The 13,597-nt window shown below is 45.1% G+C and overlaps 1 protein-coding gene across 4 annotated transcripts in view; it reads right to left on the bottom strand.

Moving 5' to 3' along the window:
- The window catches only part of DOK7 (docking protein 7), a 117,394-nt gene that overhangs the window by 80,709 nt on the left and 23,088 nt on the right, over nt 1-13,597 (bottom strand). For all 4 annotated transcript variants that reach the window (XM_083151847.1, XM_083151834.1, XM_083151826.1 and 1 more), the window contains one exon: nt 11,289-11,489. In XM_083151847.1, the coding sequence (XP_083007973.1) occupies nt 11,289-11,489 (201 nt within the window). The remainder of the gene's footprint in view (nt 1-11,288; nt 11,490-13,597) is intronic.

Below are 13,597 nucleotides of genomic sequence, written 5' to 3'. Positions count from 1 at the left end.
AGGGATAACCAAAATGGCAGGATAAGCTCAGGGCCCGGTACACAGATATCTGGGAGCCCCCTTCCTATATACCATTATGTAACAATATGTGACATTTGATAAATATCACCACCACATAATCCCACCACAAACCGTGACATTCCAGCGAAGAGTAAAATGACTCATTGGGTGAGATTTAATAGGATGAGAGATTCAGAAAGTGAGAGATTTGGTAAGAAATCTCCAGTTTTTATAAAGCAGCAATCATTTACACTGCAAAACCAGTTTGATTGTTGAAGTGCAAATGGTTGCCGCTTTATAAAAACTGGAGATTTCTTACCAAATCTCTCACTTTATGAATCTCTCACCCTATTAAACCTCAACCATTATGTAATTTTGTCAACTGCATAACATTAACAAACCACTATAAAAACACTGTCAAAAAGAATAAGCCGGTTTTTCTGTACCGTAGCCGTACACAAGCACCAGGATACCAGTACTAGTTGGCACAAAGCCCTCTCATTGCTATGTAATTTATACACATGAAACTGCATCAATGCCTTGGGCAGGCCTCTGCACCCGTCTTACCAGTCACATAAATATACTGGTATAAAATGACAAATGCCCTTTATATGGGTGACACATGTACTGTATGACAATGGCCATCTGCATGCCATTGTTCCGTCATGATCTATAACTGCACATAAATATACATTTCCCCTTGATCTATAATATATATGCACATAAACATACCAACATTACAGCTGCATGCAGGCAGGGCCAGATAAACAATGGGGCAAATGGAGCTGGAGATCCAGGCTTCTACATAAAAACAGGCCCATCGTCATGACAACATGATGATCACCAGCTGGCCACATGATTGGCTATGCACCATAAGTATTAAAATTGCATTCCTATTTTACAAATGTATGCAATTCTTCTACTTTTATATACTGTATTTAGAGAGTCACTAGGGTTTATAGTGTATGGGCAGTGGTGTAACTATAGATGGTGCAGGGGATGCAATTGCTATGGGCCCAGAGTCTTAGGGGGCCCAGCAGCCCAGCAGGCTATCCCCTGCACCCTCAAGTTCAACCATTTAGTTATGCCACTGCCTGCCCCGCGTATGGTATACCTGGCTCCGGAGCTGTCTGTTGTGGAGAGAAACGCGAGATGATGATGATGATAATGATGTCATCATCTCACGAGAACGGAGGTAGCTCCGCAGTGGTGCGACTGATGGCGGGAGCAGTGTCTCTCAACTATCTCAGTGAGTTAGCGGCACAGTCCACAGTCAGCCCCCTTCTACACTGCTCTTTGCGCACATCAGGTTTTGAGGGGAGACGGCCAGCGGAGGCTGTCTTTTGTGGTTTAAATCCTACAGCAGCAGGGGCATAGTCTACTATATTTAATTAACACAAACACACATCTCACTGCCATTTCCCCTTCACAATGTTGGCTCCTCCTAAAAGTGCAGCAGAAGCATGCTGCAAGTCCCTCTACTCCTCCAAGGCCTCCCAGCTCCTGATGATTCTGTCTCCCCAGTGGCGTAAGTTCATCCCAGTTGCCCAGAGGCAAGATATATATTGGTGCCCCCCAAGTAGCTCAATTAGTAAGGTGTTTGTCTCAAATAAGACAGGTCATGGGTTCTAATACAGGGTGTGACGCATGCAAAAATTATGTTAGGAGGGGGAGTCAGCCACAGAAGCAATAACAATGGCTTTCAATTAACTGATTCAAACTGGCAGGGGAGGGGCAGGAGCCCGGCGGCAGGTGACTCCATTGCTCCCAGAGTTACGCCTCTGTGTCCCCCGCCCATGCTTGTCTCCATAACCCCCTTTGCCTGTCTCCATACCCCTTATGCCTATCTCCATACCCCCTTACGCCTATCTCTATACCCCCCTACGCCTGTCTCCATACCCCCCTATGCCTGTCTCCATACCCCCCTATGCCTGTCTCCATGCCATCTCTGAGCGTGTCTCCATGTCATCTCTGCATCTGTCTCCATGCCCCCTCTGCCTGTCTCCATAGCCCCCTCTGAGCCCATCTCCATGCCCCCTCTGCGCCCATCTCCATGCCCCCTCTGCCTGTCTCCATAGCCCACTCTGCACCCATCTCCATGCCCCCTCTGCGCCCATCTCTGTCTCTATATGTTGATCTGAGTTTATGTGTTTATCTGTGTTTGTGTTTTTTTTTCTTAATGTGTTTATCAGGCTGTGACTATTGGCTTAGTTTGTAATGGGCCTTGCAGTGTCTTGTGAAAGTGTGTCACATATTGTGTAAGGGGCATTGTGTTTTGTATATTGTGTAATGGCCATTGCATAATGTGTAAGGGTATTGTGGTGTGTCACATTTTCTGTAAGGGGCATTACGTTGTGTTGCATAATGTGTAAGGGGCATTGCGGTGTGTCGCATATTGTGTATGGGGCCTTGCGGTGTGTCTCATATTGTGTATTATGGTGTGTCACATTTTGTGTAAGGGGCATTAAGTTGTGTTGCATAATGTGTAAGGGGCATTGCGGTGTGTCGCATATTGTGTATGGGGCCTTGCGGTGTGTCTCATATTGTGTATTATGGTGTGTAGCATATTCTGTAAGGGGCAATACAGTGTGTCATATAATGCGTAATGGGCATTGCCGGGGGCCCACAAAGTTCTAGTTACGTCTCTGTGTATGGCTTCTACATTTTGGTTGGTATTCTTGTTGAATACGTTTGCATCCCGACCAATGTCGGGCTGTGCGCATGCGTATTTCTAGGATCACCGGATGCACACACCCAGGAAAGCGGGAGGAGGGTGTAGAGGTGCGTGGGGTGGCGGGCAGCCCCCTTACCATATGGGAGCGGCCATCGTTTCATGGGCGTTCCCATGAGAACGCTGGGGTTCTCATGGTAATGAGGCCATGACCCGGGGGGGGCATCGAATGATGTGGGTGTTCCCCTGCAGCATGTGAACGTTTGAGCGGCTTTTAGCTCAAAGCCGCCCGGTGTGTATGGCCCGGCGATGAACGGTGAGCGCTGCTGCGCACTCCCACATCATCACCGGGGAAACCGATCCTCTGCTCTAATACCAGCAGTTGAGCGGCTTTGAGGGCAGCTTTGCGTAGCGCTGCGCTAGGCAAAGCCGTCCTCTCCCCGCTGGCGGTGCCGAGCAGGAGGAAGGCCGCTCAGTGTGTATGCACTAAGCGGTTTTCCCCCCCAGCGATGATAGCGATCATTGCTGTCCATACACGCTGGGCATAGTCGCCCAGTATTGTATGGACCTTTAGTAAAGTTACCCCTTTGTTCTCATAATATGAAGTTGACCCTAAGGAACAATAACCTTGACAATTCAAGGTGATAACTGCTCACAGGAGCCCCTTGTAGATGCCTGAATGGATATGCAGATTACATCTGATATTAGTTCTACACATTGACTGCACACAATTAAAAATTCCTCTTAGAACATGAATCTATTACACTTCCAGTGCCCGCTAATCCAAAGCGAGGCAATCACTACCCAGCCGCTCTCCTCTGCATGACATTGGGTGGTTTAGAACTTTAATTCAGAATGCCACACAGCGGCCGATCACTCATGCCTATGTGCGCAGCACAATGATTCTCTGCTTGTCTTGTTTTGTAGTGCTATCCGGTTACATTCATTACTCTCTTCTAATTGCTTCAAATGAGGTTAGCTTTAAATAAGGGGAACAAATGGCACATCAAAGCCATCTACCGACTGCACAAAGTGGCAGAAAATTACACCGCAGGAGTTGAACTTTCAGCTGACCTGCAGCAGAACACTGTGTCATAGACCAGATGAGCGCATTTATCTATTATCAGCACCCAGAGAATATATGGTCAGGCACATTAGTCCCAGCACCAGTGGAACTGACAATCTACATTCCCAACCACAGGCCCACGCACGTACATTAGGGTTCATACTTGTTACAAGTCAGTTTATTTTTGGAGGAAACTGGAATGCCCGGAGGAAGCCCACTCATGCATGGAGAGAACATATAAACCCCACACCAATAATGCAGTATATACATATTTTATATAGAAGAATTTGCTTAGACGCCCATACAGACCGATGACTAACACATCAGAGCTTCTGGAAATGGAGCATATATATGTAAGTAATGAAGACAAGAGGCCAGGGCTGGTGTAACACTTCCCAGCACCCAGACTCAGTGCCCCCCCCTTTACAATATTTAGTGGAACTGATGGTAGATGTATGAAGCAGTGAGGAGGGAGGAGAAGTGAGTCAGAGGAGAAGTGGCCCATGGCAACCAATCAGCACTGAAGTAACATCTATAATTTGCATAATATAAAATTGGTTGCCATGGCCACTGCTCCGCTGGCTCACATCTCCTCCCCTATCACTGCTTCATAAATCTACCACTAAGATCTTGCAATGTGGGATTTTCCAGCTATTAGGGCTGGTCATTGGAAAATGGTTGGTTCCATTTGATGTTGAGGTATTAACGAGTACCACCGGTGGATTTTTCCAATGGCGGCAGTCCATCTGTCAGATTCTGTCTATCATTTCTCATCATTATAAACAAAATCTGATTGGTTGTTAAAGGCCTCATCCCCTCTTTTCATTTCTCTATGTGTCAATAGCATTGCACTGTATCAAGTATTTGAGACCCACATAAAATAATACAGTAAATACATTTGCGCCTTTTTTTATTGCAATAATGTTTATCCCGCTCCTTATTTTTGCTTTCCTTCTTCTACATGTATAACTTTGATTTATTTGCCACTCAATAGCAGATATCTCCATATGATACGCTGTTAAGTACTCCTTCCATGGAAAATAAGACGGTCCTGGGTACAGTTCCTGCGCCGGGACCGTAGGATTATTTTTACACGTTAGGCCTGGCTCAGTTACACTGGCCTCTTTCGCTCACCTTTTAGTTTAAATTTAGCTGACCTTAGCGGCTACTTTATCAACAATGTAGGAAATGCCTAATATGTAACAGTGACAGCGGTTACCAGTGCTACAGTGTAGCACAAACGCATGCCGTAACATAACACGGCATTTGTACAATGGAATGGTAATTGTGCACCCTGTTAATCAATGCTCCGTGATCACTGGCAGGTCAACAAGAAAAAAAAAGGTACATAACATGGAAATGTCTACGCTGCTATTGGGTAAGCATGCGACTACTGTGTATACTAATCATTTTCATTAGGTCTTTAAGGCTTATTTACTAACAGCCCATGGCAACCAATCAGCAAATAGCTTACAGTGGATAAGACACTGAACATGTGTCGTTAGATGCTATGGGTTCAGTGCAGATGTACACTTTTCTTTTGATTTATTTTTTTGTTTTGTTTCTATTATATAATATGCATAATCACACTGATAAGATTTCTACATGTTATTTATTTATTTATTTATTTACAGGTTCTTATATAGCGCAGCAGATTCCGTTGCGCTTTACAATAGTAATGTTATCACACATATACTTAGTTAAAACTTAAAATGAAAAATTGGAGTGAACATTCCTTGCCCAAACTGTAGTCAATGATTAGATGTGCATACCTCCCAACTGTCCCGCTTATAGCGGGAACGTCCCAGTATTCGGATGCACCATTGCCCCGCGGTGGGCAGGGGGAGGCAGTTTGGAGTCCCCCCAGCCTGGCAAGAATAGACAGCATGCCCACTGCGTCTATTCGGCACCGCAGAGCAGTGGAAAACGGGGTCGCGGCCAGAGGATGCGCCATCCTGTGAGGTCACGCCCCATTTTTTAAAGGCCACACCCCTTTATCCCGATCTCATCCTTCAAAAAGTTGGCAGGTATGGATGTGAGCTTCCTCTCAAATCAGTGGCGGATTAGCCACAGGACGATAGGGGTGGTCGCCCCGTGGGCCCCCACACCCGCCACCCCACTGCTGCGGTGGCAGGTCACGAGTGGCAGGCAGCGCAGGGTGGGTAGCGCTGGCGGGCAGGGGGTCCCTGCGGCGTATGTAAAGTGAGCGGCGGGGTCCTTGCAGCAGATGGGAACCAGTCACTAGTTCCTATCTGCTGCAGGGACTATGCCGCTCACTTCACATACGCCGCAGGGACAGTGGAGTAACTAATAAGTATGCGCGCCCCCCCCCCAGTAGGGTTAACACCCACTCCCCCCTATGTGGTTAAGAACCCCCCCGTGCGGCCGGTACCTCCTGCCTTGCGGATCCCGGCTGTCTTGCGGGTCCCGGCTCTCCCGGCTCCTGCTACTTATATTAAAAAGTGACATTCGTAAAACGGCTACCCCCATACGAAGGACAGTTTTTGAGGATGCTAAAGGCGGCGGCCTCCTCTAGCTGTTTTAACCCTATGGGGGGGTTCTTAAACCCATAGGGGAGGGGGGGGGTTAACAGACCTTTTTGTCCAGGGCCTGCACACACCTTAATTCTGCCCTGTCTCAAATACAATAGCATGATGCATGCTACCCCTATTTATGGTATCTAGGAATTTGGATAGGGGCCACAGTTACTGTGCATCAAAATGGGAGCATGGCTGCATCACAATGCTTAAAATTAATAAAGCACTAGGCTGCATCTTAGCCACCTCCCCTCTAATCACCTGTTTACTGCTGTGCAAATCATTTGAATATTAATTACATCTCAACTGTCAGAGCGGAGGACAGCTGGGAAGAGTACTTAGATCAGGACTGTCTTTCCTACCGGAGGACAGCTAGATAGAGTTCTCAAATCAGGACTGTTTTTCCTACTGTAGGATGGTGGAACAAAGTCCTCAGGTCAGCTTTGTCTTTTTCAGCAGCAATCATTTACACTTCAAAACCAATTTAATTTTGCAGTGTAAATGGTTGCCGCCTTAAAAACGCTGGAGATTTCTTATCTGTCACTTTTTGAATCTCTCATCCTATTAATTTCCCCCATTGTGTTTGTGTGCTCCCAAATTGTTATGTTTTTGAATATTTCTTGTGTATGTCTTTTTGTGAATTAAAACAGTATTACACTATGTAAGAAATATTCTTTTAACACGAATCCTTGAATTGTGATAGTGTACTTGAGGAAAATTATTTTGACTGCATTACTACGATTCCAAAACCCTCTACAGAGCGCTAGTGATGGGTTCTCTAAATTCTCAAACTTTGTATATTTATTTTTGGGTACTAAAGAAACGGCATCAGAGATCCTACCCTAGCTGCATTGTGGGCGCACCGTAAGATATGCCCACCCCATACTTGATTCATGTTGACCTTACCCTGCGTCAACCATTTCCATGTCAATATTTTGCTTGTGTCGATATTCTGCCTCAAGGAACTAGTGCAGGTCGATCTTTTCCATGTGTCGACCCATTGGTCGCCTAGTGACCGTCCATCTAGACCAGGGCTGGCCAATTGCGGCCCTCCAGATGTTAATGAATTACACATCCCAGGATGCTTTGCATTAGTTTTGCTATGTGGCCATGCTGAAACTGATGCAAGGCATGCTGGGATGTGTAGTTCATCAACATCTGGAGGGCCGCAATTGCCCAGCCCTGATCTAGATTAGATGTTGTGAAACTACAAATCCCAGGATGCCTATCCACAGTTTTGCTATAAGGGAGTGTTAAAACTGTGGCAAGGCATGCTGGGATTTGTAGTTTCACAACATCTGGAGGGCCGCTGTTTGAGGACCCATGATCTAGACCAGTGGTAGCCAACCCTAGCCCTCGAGAGCTACCAACAGTTCACATTTTCCAGACAACCTAGCTGCTGCACAGCTGCACTCATTAATCACTGACACATTTTAAAAGATACACAGATGGAGCTAATTAGCTCACTTGTGATTCTGTGAGGAGACCTGCAAAACATGCACTGTTGGTAGCTCTCGAGGACTAGGGTTGGCTCCTGGGGTTGCCAACCCTAGTCCTCGAGAGCTACCAACAGTGCATGTTTTGCAGGTCTCCTCACAGAATCACATGTGAGATAACTAGCTCCATCTGTGTATCTTTTAAAATGTGTCAGTAATGAGTGCAGCTGTGCAGCAGCTAGGTTGTCTGGAAAATGTGAACTGTTGGTAGCTCTCGAGGGCTAGGGTTGGTTACCACTGCTGTAGACCATTTAATCCAGAACCAAAATCCCCAAGGAAAGCAGCAATTGAAAATCAGCTTTATCACATGATTGTAGTAATGGATGAATTGCAGACAGATCAACATTTGCATAAAGATGAATCAATAGACTCAAGTACACAAATAGACAATTGGTATCAGGTCTGAATGGCCCCCTATGTCAGTATTTGATTGTTCTCTTGTTAGTGAACTAATACAGGTTACAACCCATTCAGAACTAGAACTCAAATTCCATATTTAACTTATTTTGTTCTTTCTTACATCATACACCTGACAAAGTATTTAGAACAGGATTGCCTACCCTCCCGGAATGCCCAGAAGGGTCCCGAAAATCGGGTACTCCTCCCGGTCCCCCGGAAAGGTGGGCAACCCTCCCGGCATGTGGGAGACCCCCGCTCTACTCCCGGACCGCAGCATTTAAATAACCCTATCTGCCGATCTCCAAGGAGGGGCGGGGCCAATGTGTCATTTTAGCCCCACCCCCTCCACGGAGATCGGTAAATTGGGTAATTTGCTATCCTGGGGACGGGGCTTAATGATGTCACACTGAAGCCCTGCCCCCCAATGTCCTGATGAAAGTACAAAAGTCGGCGACCCTGATTTAGAACACAGTGAAGTTTTACCAACACAATTTCATTTATTTTTATGCCATTAACATTTTGCTTCAAAAAGCCCAGAGGAAAACAGGAGTCATTATCATTAGTGAGAATGAGGGTATGGTGGCAATCTAATACAGTACATTAAGAAGAATGAAAGGTTGCATTGCAGTGTTATGGACTTATGTGTCTTTTTTATGCTTCAAAATGATCAAACTGATCTATAAAAAAAAAAATCTATTTCCTGCACATCCAGGTGATACACTACACATTTGGTTTGGAAGTCCTTTTATCTTAGTAAGGATCAAAGCAGGAAATAGCACAATCATAGGTTCCAGGACTGCATCAAACCTAGTAGTACATGTTACTGAGTGCTTCCCCTGCTCGCAGGCTGCTATCGGCTCTTATTAATATCCTGGAAGCAAGCAAACTCTTGTCTGTTGATGAATGGGCTCTTTTATTAAAATGCTGGTGAAGGAATACACAAATCTGAGGCCTCTCTTTCAAACATCCACTGAAACAGTACAAACAGACAGCAACTGTAGGCCTCAAAACAAGCGGGTATTCTTTTACACCTTCTAAAAGAGAACAACTGGAGGAGTTTTCCAATACAACTCATGACTGTTGGGGCACCCACTCAGTGGCGGAACTGCGGGAGGCAATGGAGTCGCTTGCCGCCGGGCTTTTTGTCTTAAGGGGGCGCTTCTCCATTGCCTCCCACTGGCCGCCGATCCATCCCCGCAGATGAAAATATTTATTTGTCATCAGACGGAGGAGCTGTGTCACGCCAGCTGCCTCCTTGTATTCATTTTCACACAGACAGTGTGAGTCGGCAGCTGGCTGACACCAGGGGGAGCTCCTCCAAGGCTGAGAGCTGTCCCGGACAGTGTGTAGACGACGACTTTTGCTCCATTATGGGGAGATAGCTGCAGCCTGCAGGTAGGCACTGCAGCGCTGTTGCTGCACTGTGTGTGTGGCACATGTGGGGTGGGGGTATTAAATATTGGCAGCAATAGGATGTTTAAGCATTTTTGTGTGGAGTGTTTGTGTGTATTTTTTTTTTGAGAATGTTGTTTTTGTTTAATTAATATAGGTGTGTGTGTATTTTTAAGTAAAAGTTGTGTGTATGTGTGTGCATCTGAGTGAATAAGGCATGTGTGTGTGTGCATCTGTGTGAATAAGGCATGTGTGTGTGTGAGCATCTGTGTGAATAAGGCATGTGTGTGTGTGTGCATCTGAGTGAATAAGGCATGTGTGTGTGAGCATCTGTGTGAATAAGGCATGTATGTATGTGTGTGTGTGTGTGTGTGTGTGTGTGTGTGTGTGTGAGAGCATCTGTGTGAATTAGGCATGTGTGTGTGTGTGTGTGTGTGTGTGTGTGTGTGTGTGTGTGTGTGACCATCTGTGTGAATAAGGCATGTGTGTGTGAGCATCTGTGTGAATAAGGTGTTTGTTTGTGCATTTAATTATGGTTGTATGCACACATCTCTATGAGAGGTGTTTATGTGCATGAGTGAGAGGTGTGTATGTGGGCATCTGAGTGAGAGGTGTGAATGTGTGTGCGCACGTCTTAGTGAGTGGTGTGTATGTGGGCATCTGAGTGAGAGGTGTGTATGTGGGCATCTGAGTGAGAGGTGTGAATGTGCGTGCGCACGTCTTAGTGAGTGGTGTGTATGTGAGCATCTGAGTGAGGTGTGTATGTGGCCAGAGTGACACAAGATGCTTCCCTACTAACTAGGCTACTGAGAAGCCACCGGGACCCTGCAGCGTCTGGCAGTGCTGGACATTGCGAAAGCCACTTGGAGGTCCCGCTAGTCATAAAACATCATTGACTGTAGCAGTTGTGCCAGTGGGATTGTTTTTGAAACCATGTGGTAATTATGTCCACAGCTGCCGGATGATTTGGTATGGGTGCTATGCTATACCCCTACTTTTTATGAATGATCATTACTCTTTTTAAAGAATAAAAATGGTAATACCATCAAGTGCCCCCTCTGTTATATATATATATATATATATATATATATATATATATATATATATATATATATATATATGTATGTATGTGGGGGGGGGCACCAGCATTTATCTTGCCTCCGGGCAACTGGGGCAAACTTACGCCACTGCACCCACTGGTGTATAGTAGGTGTTGCCAAATTCACTGCATATAACCACTTTCCCTTAAAAAGTACTATGCACAGCACCGCATGGTGTAAAGCATGCAGGGATCTTCCAACAGCCCAAGGCCTGGTTAATCAATACCCGATCCTACTCCCTCTTGGTGCACCCGTAGAAACCAATCAGATTCGAGCTTTCATTTCTCTAGTACATTCTATAAACTTATGGCTACACCATGATTGGTTGCTATGGGAAACACCTTCTCTTGTCATCTTTAGAAAGTTTGATAAATCTCCCACCTACTGTAGTCACAATTCAGAGTCACTTATCTGAAACACGTATATATTGACGGTAACTGTCAAACAATATTGCGTCAATCAAACTATAGAAGAAAATCTGCTTAGAAGGGAACACGTGGAATTTCAAGGTTCAACACATTATCACCCAATCATCACATCTGGCCAATATAGAGATATGATAACACTGGTGTGCCATAATTACTCTGACATAGAACCAATCTTTGCCCATATAACCCATGTACTTACAGTAGCCGCACCGCGTTCCGCCCTCAAAGACAAAGCCATTCGCCACAGCTCCATAGCGCCTCAGGTCTGACAGCTTCCACTGACCCATAACCACAGGTGGAAGATCCCGTGCGAGGACTAAGATATCGTTGCACAAGTGCAGAGTAGCAGGTCCACTGTCTAACTTGGTACCAGGCAACACTCCAACATGAAATCTGTGTACTGAGACAAAAGAAGACGTGAGTTCCGAGGACTAGAACTCAAGGACCACCGTACTGGGACAGACATAATGGGGAAGAATCAAACCTTGGAGAAAGATAAAGTGGAGAGAGATGAAGGGAGGAATTTATTAAGATGGGAGTTCTATTTCACATCAGAATTTTAGTTCTAATTCATTTAGCACCTTCTAGAAGATAATACATAGTATGTGATTGGTTCCATAGCAACATTCAATGTGAAATAGAAATCCCATCTCAGTAAAATTTCCCACGAAGTATCAACCAATCAACTGCTAACAGTCATGTCGTGTTTCGAAAAGAACAGTTTGGAGATGCTTAGTACTTTATCGCTCTTCACTTTTATCTGTCCCCAAAGATTTAATACAGCTCCACCAAAGTGTCTGTAATAGGGGGGTAATATAATTACAATATTAACAATGGTAATATCACTAAACATGTCCCAAATTGTCATATTTTTTTTCATTGTTTTGACTTAATGGTGGCCATACACTACTGCGATGGAACCACAGCAGCGGATGGCCAGCCGATCCCTCCACGAGCCGCCCAGGCGGTCCTTTCACATGTGATGTATCGCATGCAACCTCTATGCCCCACCGCTAGGAAGGGGGGTCCGAGGGGATATCAAAGGAATCCAATTTGGGCCGATTTCTCCGCCCCAATCCGTTGGGAGTTGCAAATTGCCTTAAGGCCAATCTGGGACCTTGGATGCCCCAAAGTCCGAATGTGGCAGGGCCACATCCACACATTGTAATTCCGCCCCCTCTTTGCATGATATTTCTAATGAGGTCACCGGATACAGGACTTTTTAATATCAAAATAAGACAACTAAAGATTCCTCCTTGGACCTTTGCTACAGATTTATTTTCCAGCATCTCTAAATAAAATCTGTGCCATGTTCCACTACCCCTGATACCATAGCTGCATCTAGGTTTTGAGTATTACATAGCCATAGGCAGCTGTAACCTTAATTATCACTTCTGCAAAATTAAAAGTCAAAATCTCTGCTTTTAATTAGAGAGATGTAAATCTTACCCATGATTCATTGAGCACGCTTAATTATCTTTATCCAGTTTTTTTAAATGCGTTGACCCGATGCTTTACAAACCACAGAAACACAAACGTTTAAAGAATACAAATACATATTTAAAAAATACATATTTGCCTAATGATCATACACCCTTATCTGACTAATTAGTGACATATACTGTAGTTGATCTCAGTTCAGTCTGCTTGTTTGAGAGGAAGTAAATGTCACTGATGAAATGTCTAATAATCTAGAAATATATGTCTAATAATCTAGAAGTAATGAATATATAAAAAAGGCTATAAAGCAAACTATGACATTAGAAACTGTAATAGCAATGTATTTAGTAAATGTTGCAGTGGGATACAGTCAACATCCTGGCAATCAGGATGCCGGTGTTCAGTATACGGCACCTTCATACTGGCCTCCTTCAGAAGACAAGCATCGGAATTTGGAATGATTCTGGATGCCTACGTCGGACTACTGGCAGAGGACATTCCGACCGGTGAGTATGTGGGGTTAGGGGTCAAGGAAGAAGGGAGTTAGGTTTAGGCACTAGAGGGGGGACTTAGGGTTAAGCTGTGGGGAGGAGATGGTTAGCGTTAGGTACTTATAAGGGGGGCCTTTGGTCAGGCTGGAGTGGGGTAGTTAGGTTTAAGCAGCAGTGTGCATGTGTTAGGCAGGAGTGGAGAGGGTTAGAGTTCTAGAAGGGAGGGTGTGGGGGTAAGTATAGTTACCTGACCCCTGTCAGATTCCCTCCTTTGGGATGCCAGTCTCGATAAGCTCACTGCCAGTCATCCCCAATGGATCCCGCTGCAGCATGGCGTGTAGAGGCTAACAATTTAAACTGGAGGTGGGAAACCCCTCTCTTTCCTGTATGTTGTTTTTGTGCCTTTTAGTTCATGGTACTGGTGTGAACAAGGATATTATTTAGATTGCTGCTCTCGAGTTTACTGGAATTTTTCTTACTGTATCTTTGGCAGGTTTTCGGGCTCCCAACTGCCTGTTATCTGCAGTAAATAAAATGACGGGTTGGGAGCCTATCTCTCTCTCTCAAATCTGACTAG

The sequence above is a fragment of the Crinia signifera genome, chromosome 1, assembly GCF_055691185.1.
Source record: "Crinia signifera chromosome 1, ASM5569118v1, whole genome shotgun sequence".
Lineage (NCBI taxonomy): Eukaryota > Metazoa > Chordata > Amphibia > Anura > Myobatrachidae > Crinia > Crinia signifera.
This window is presented reverse-complemented; position numbering and strand designations above follow the sequence as displayed.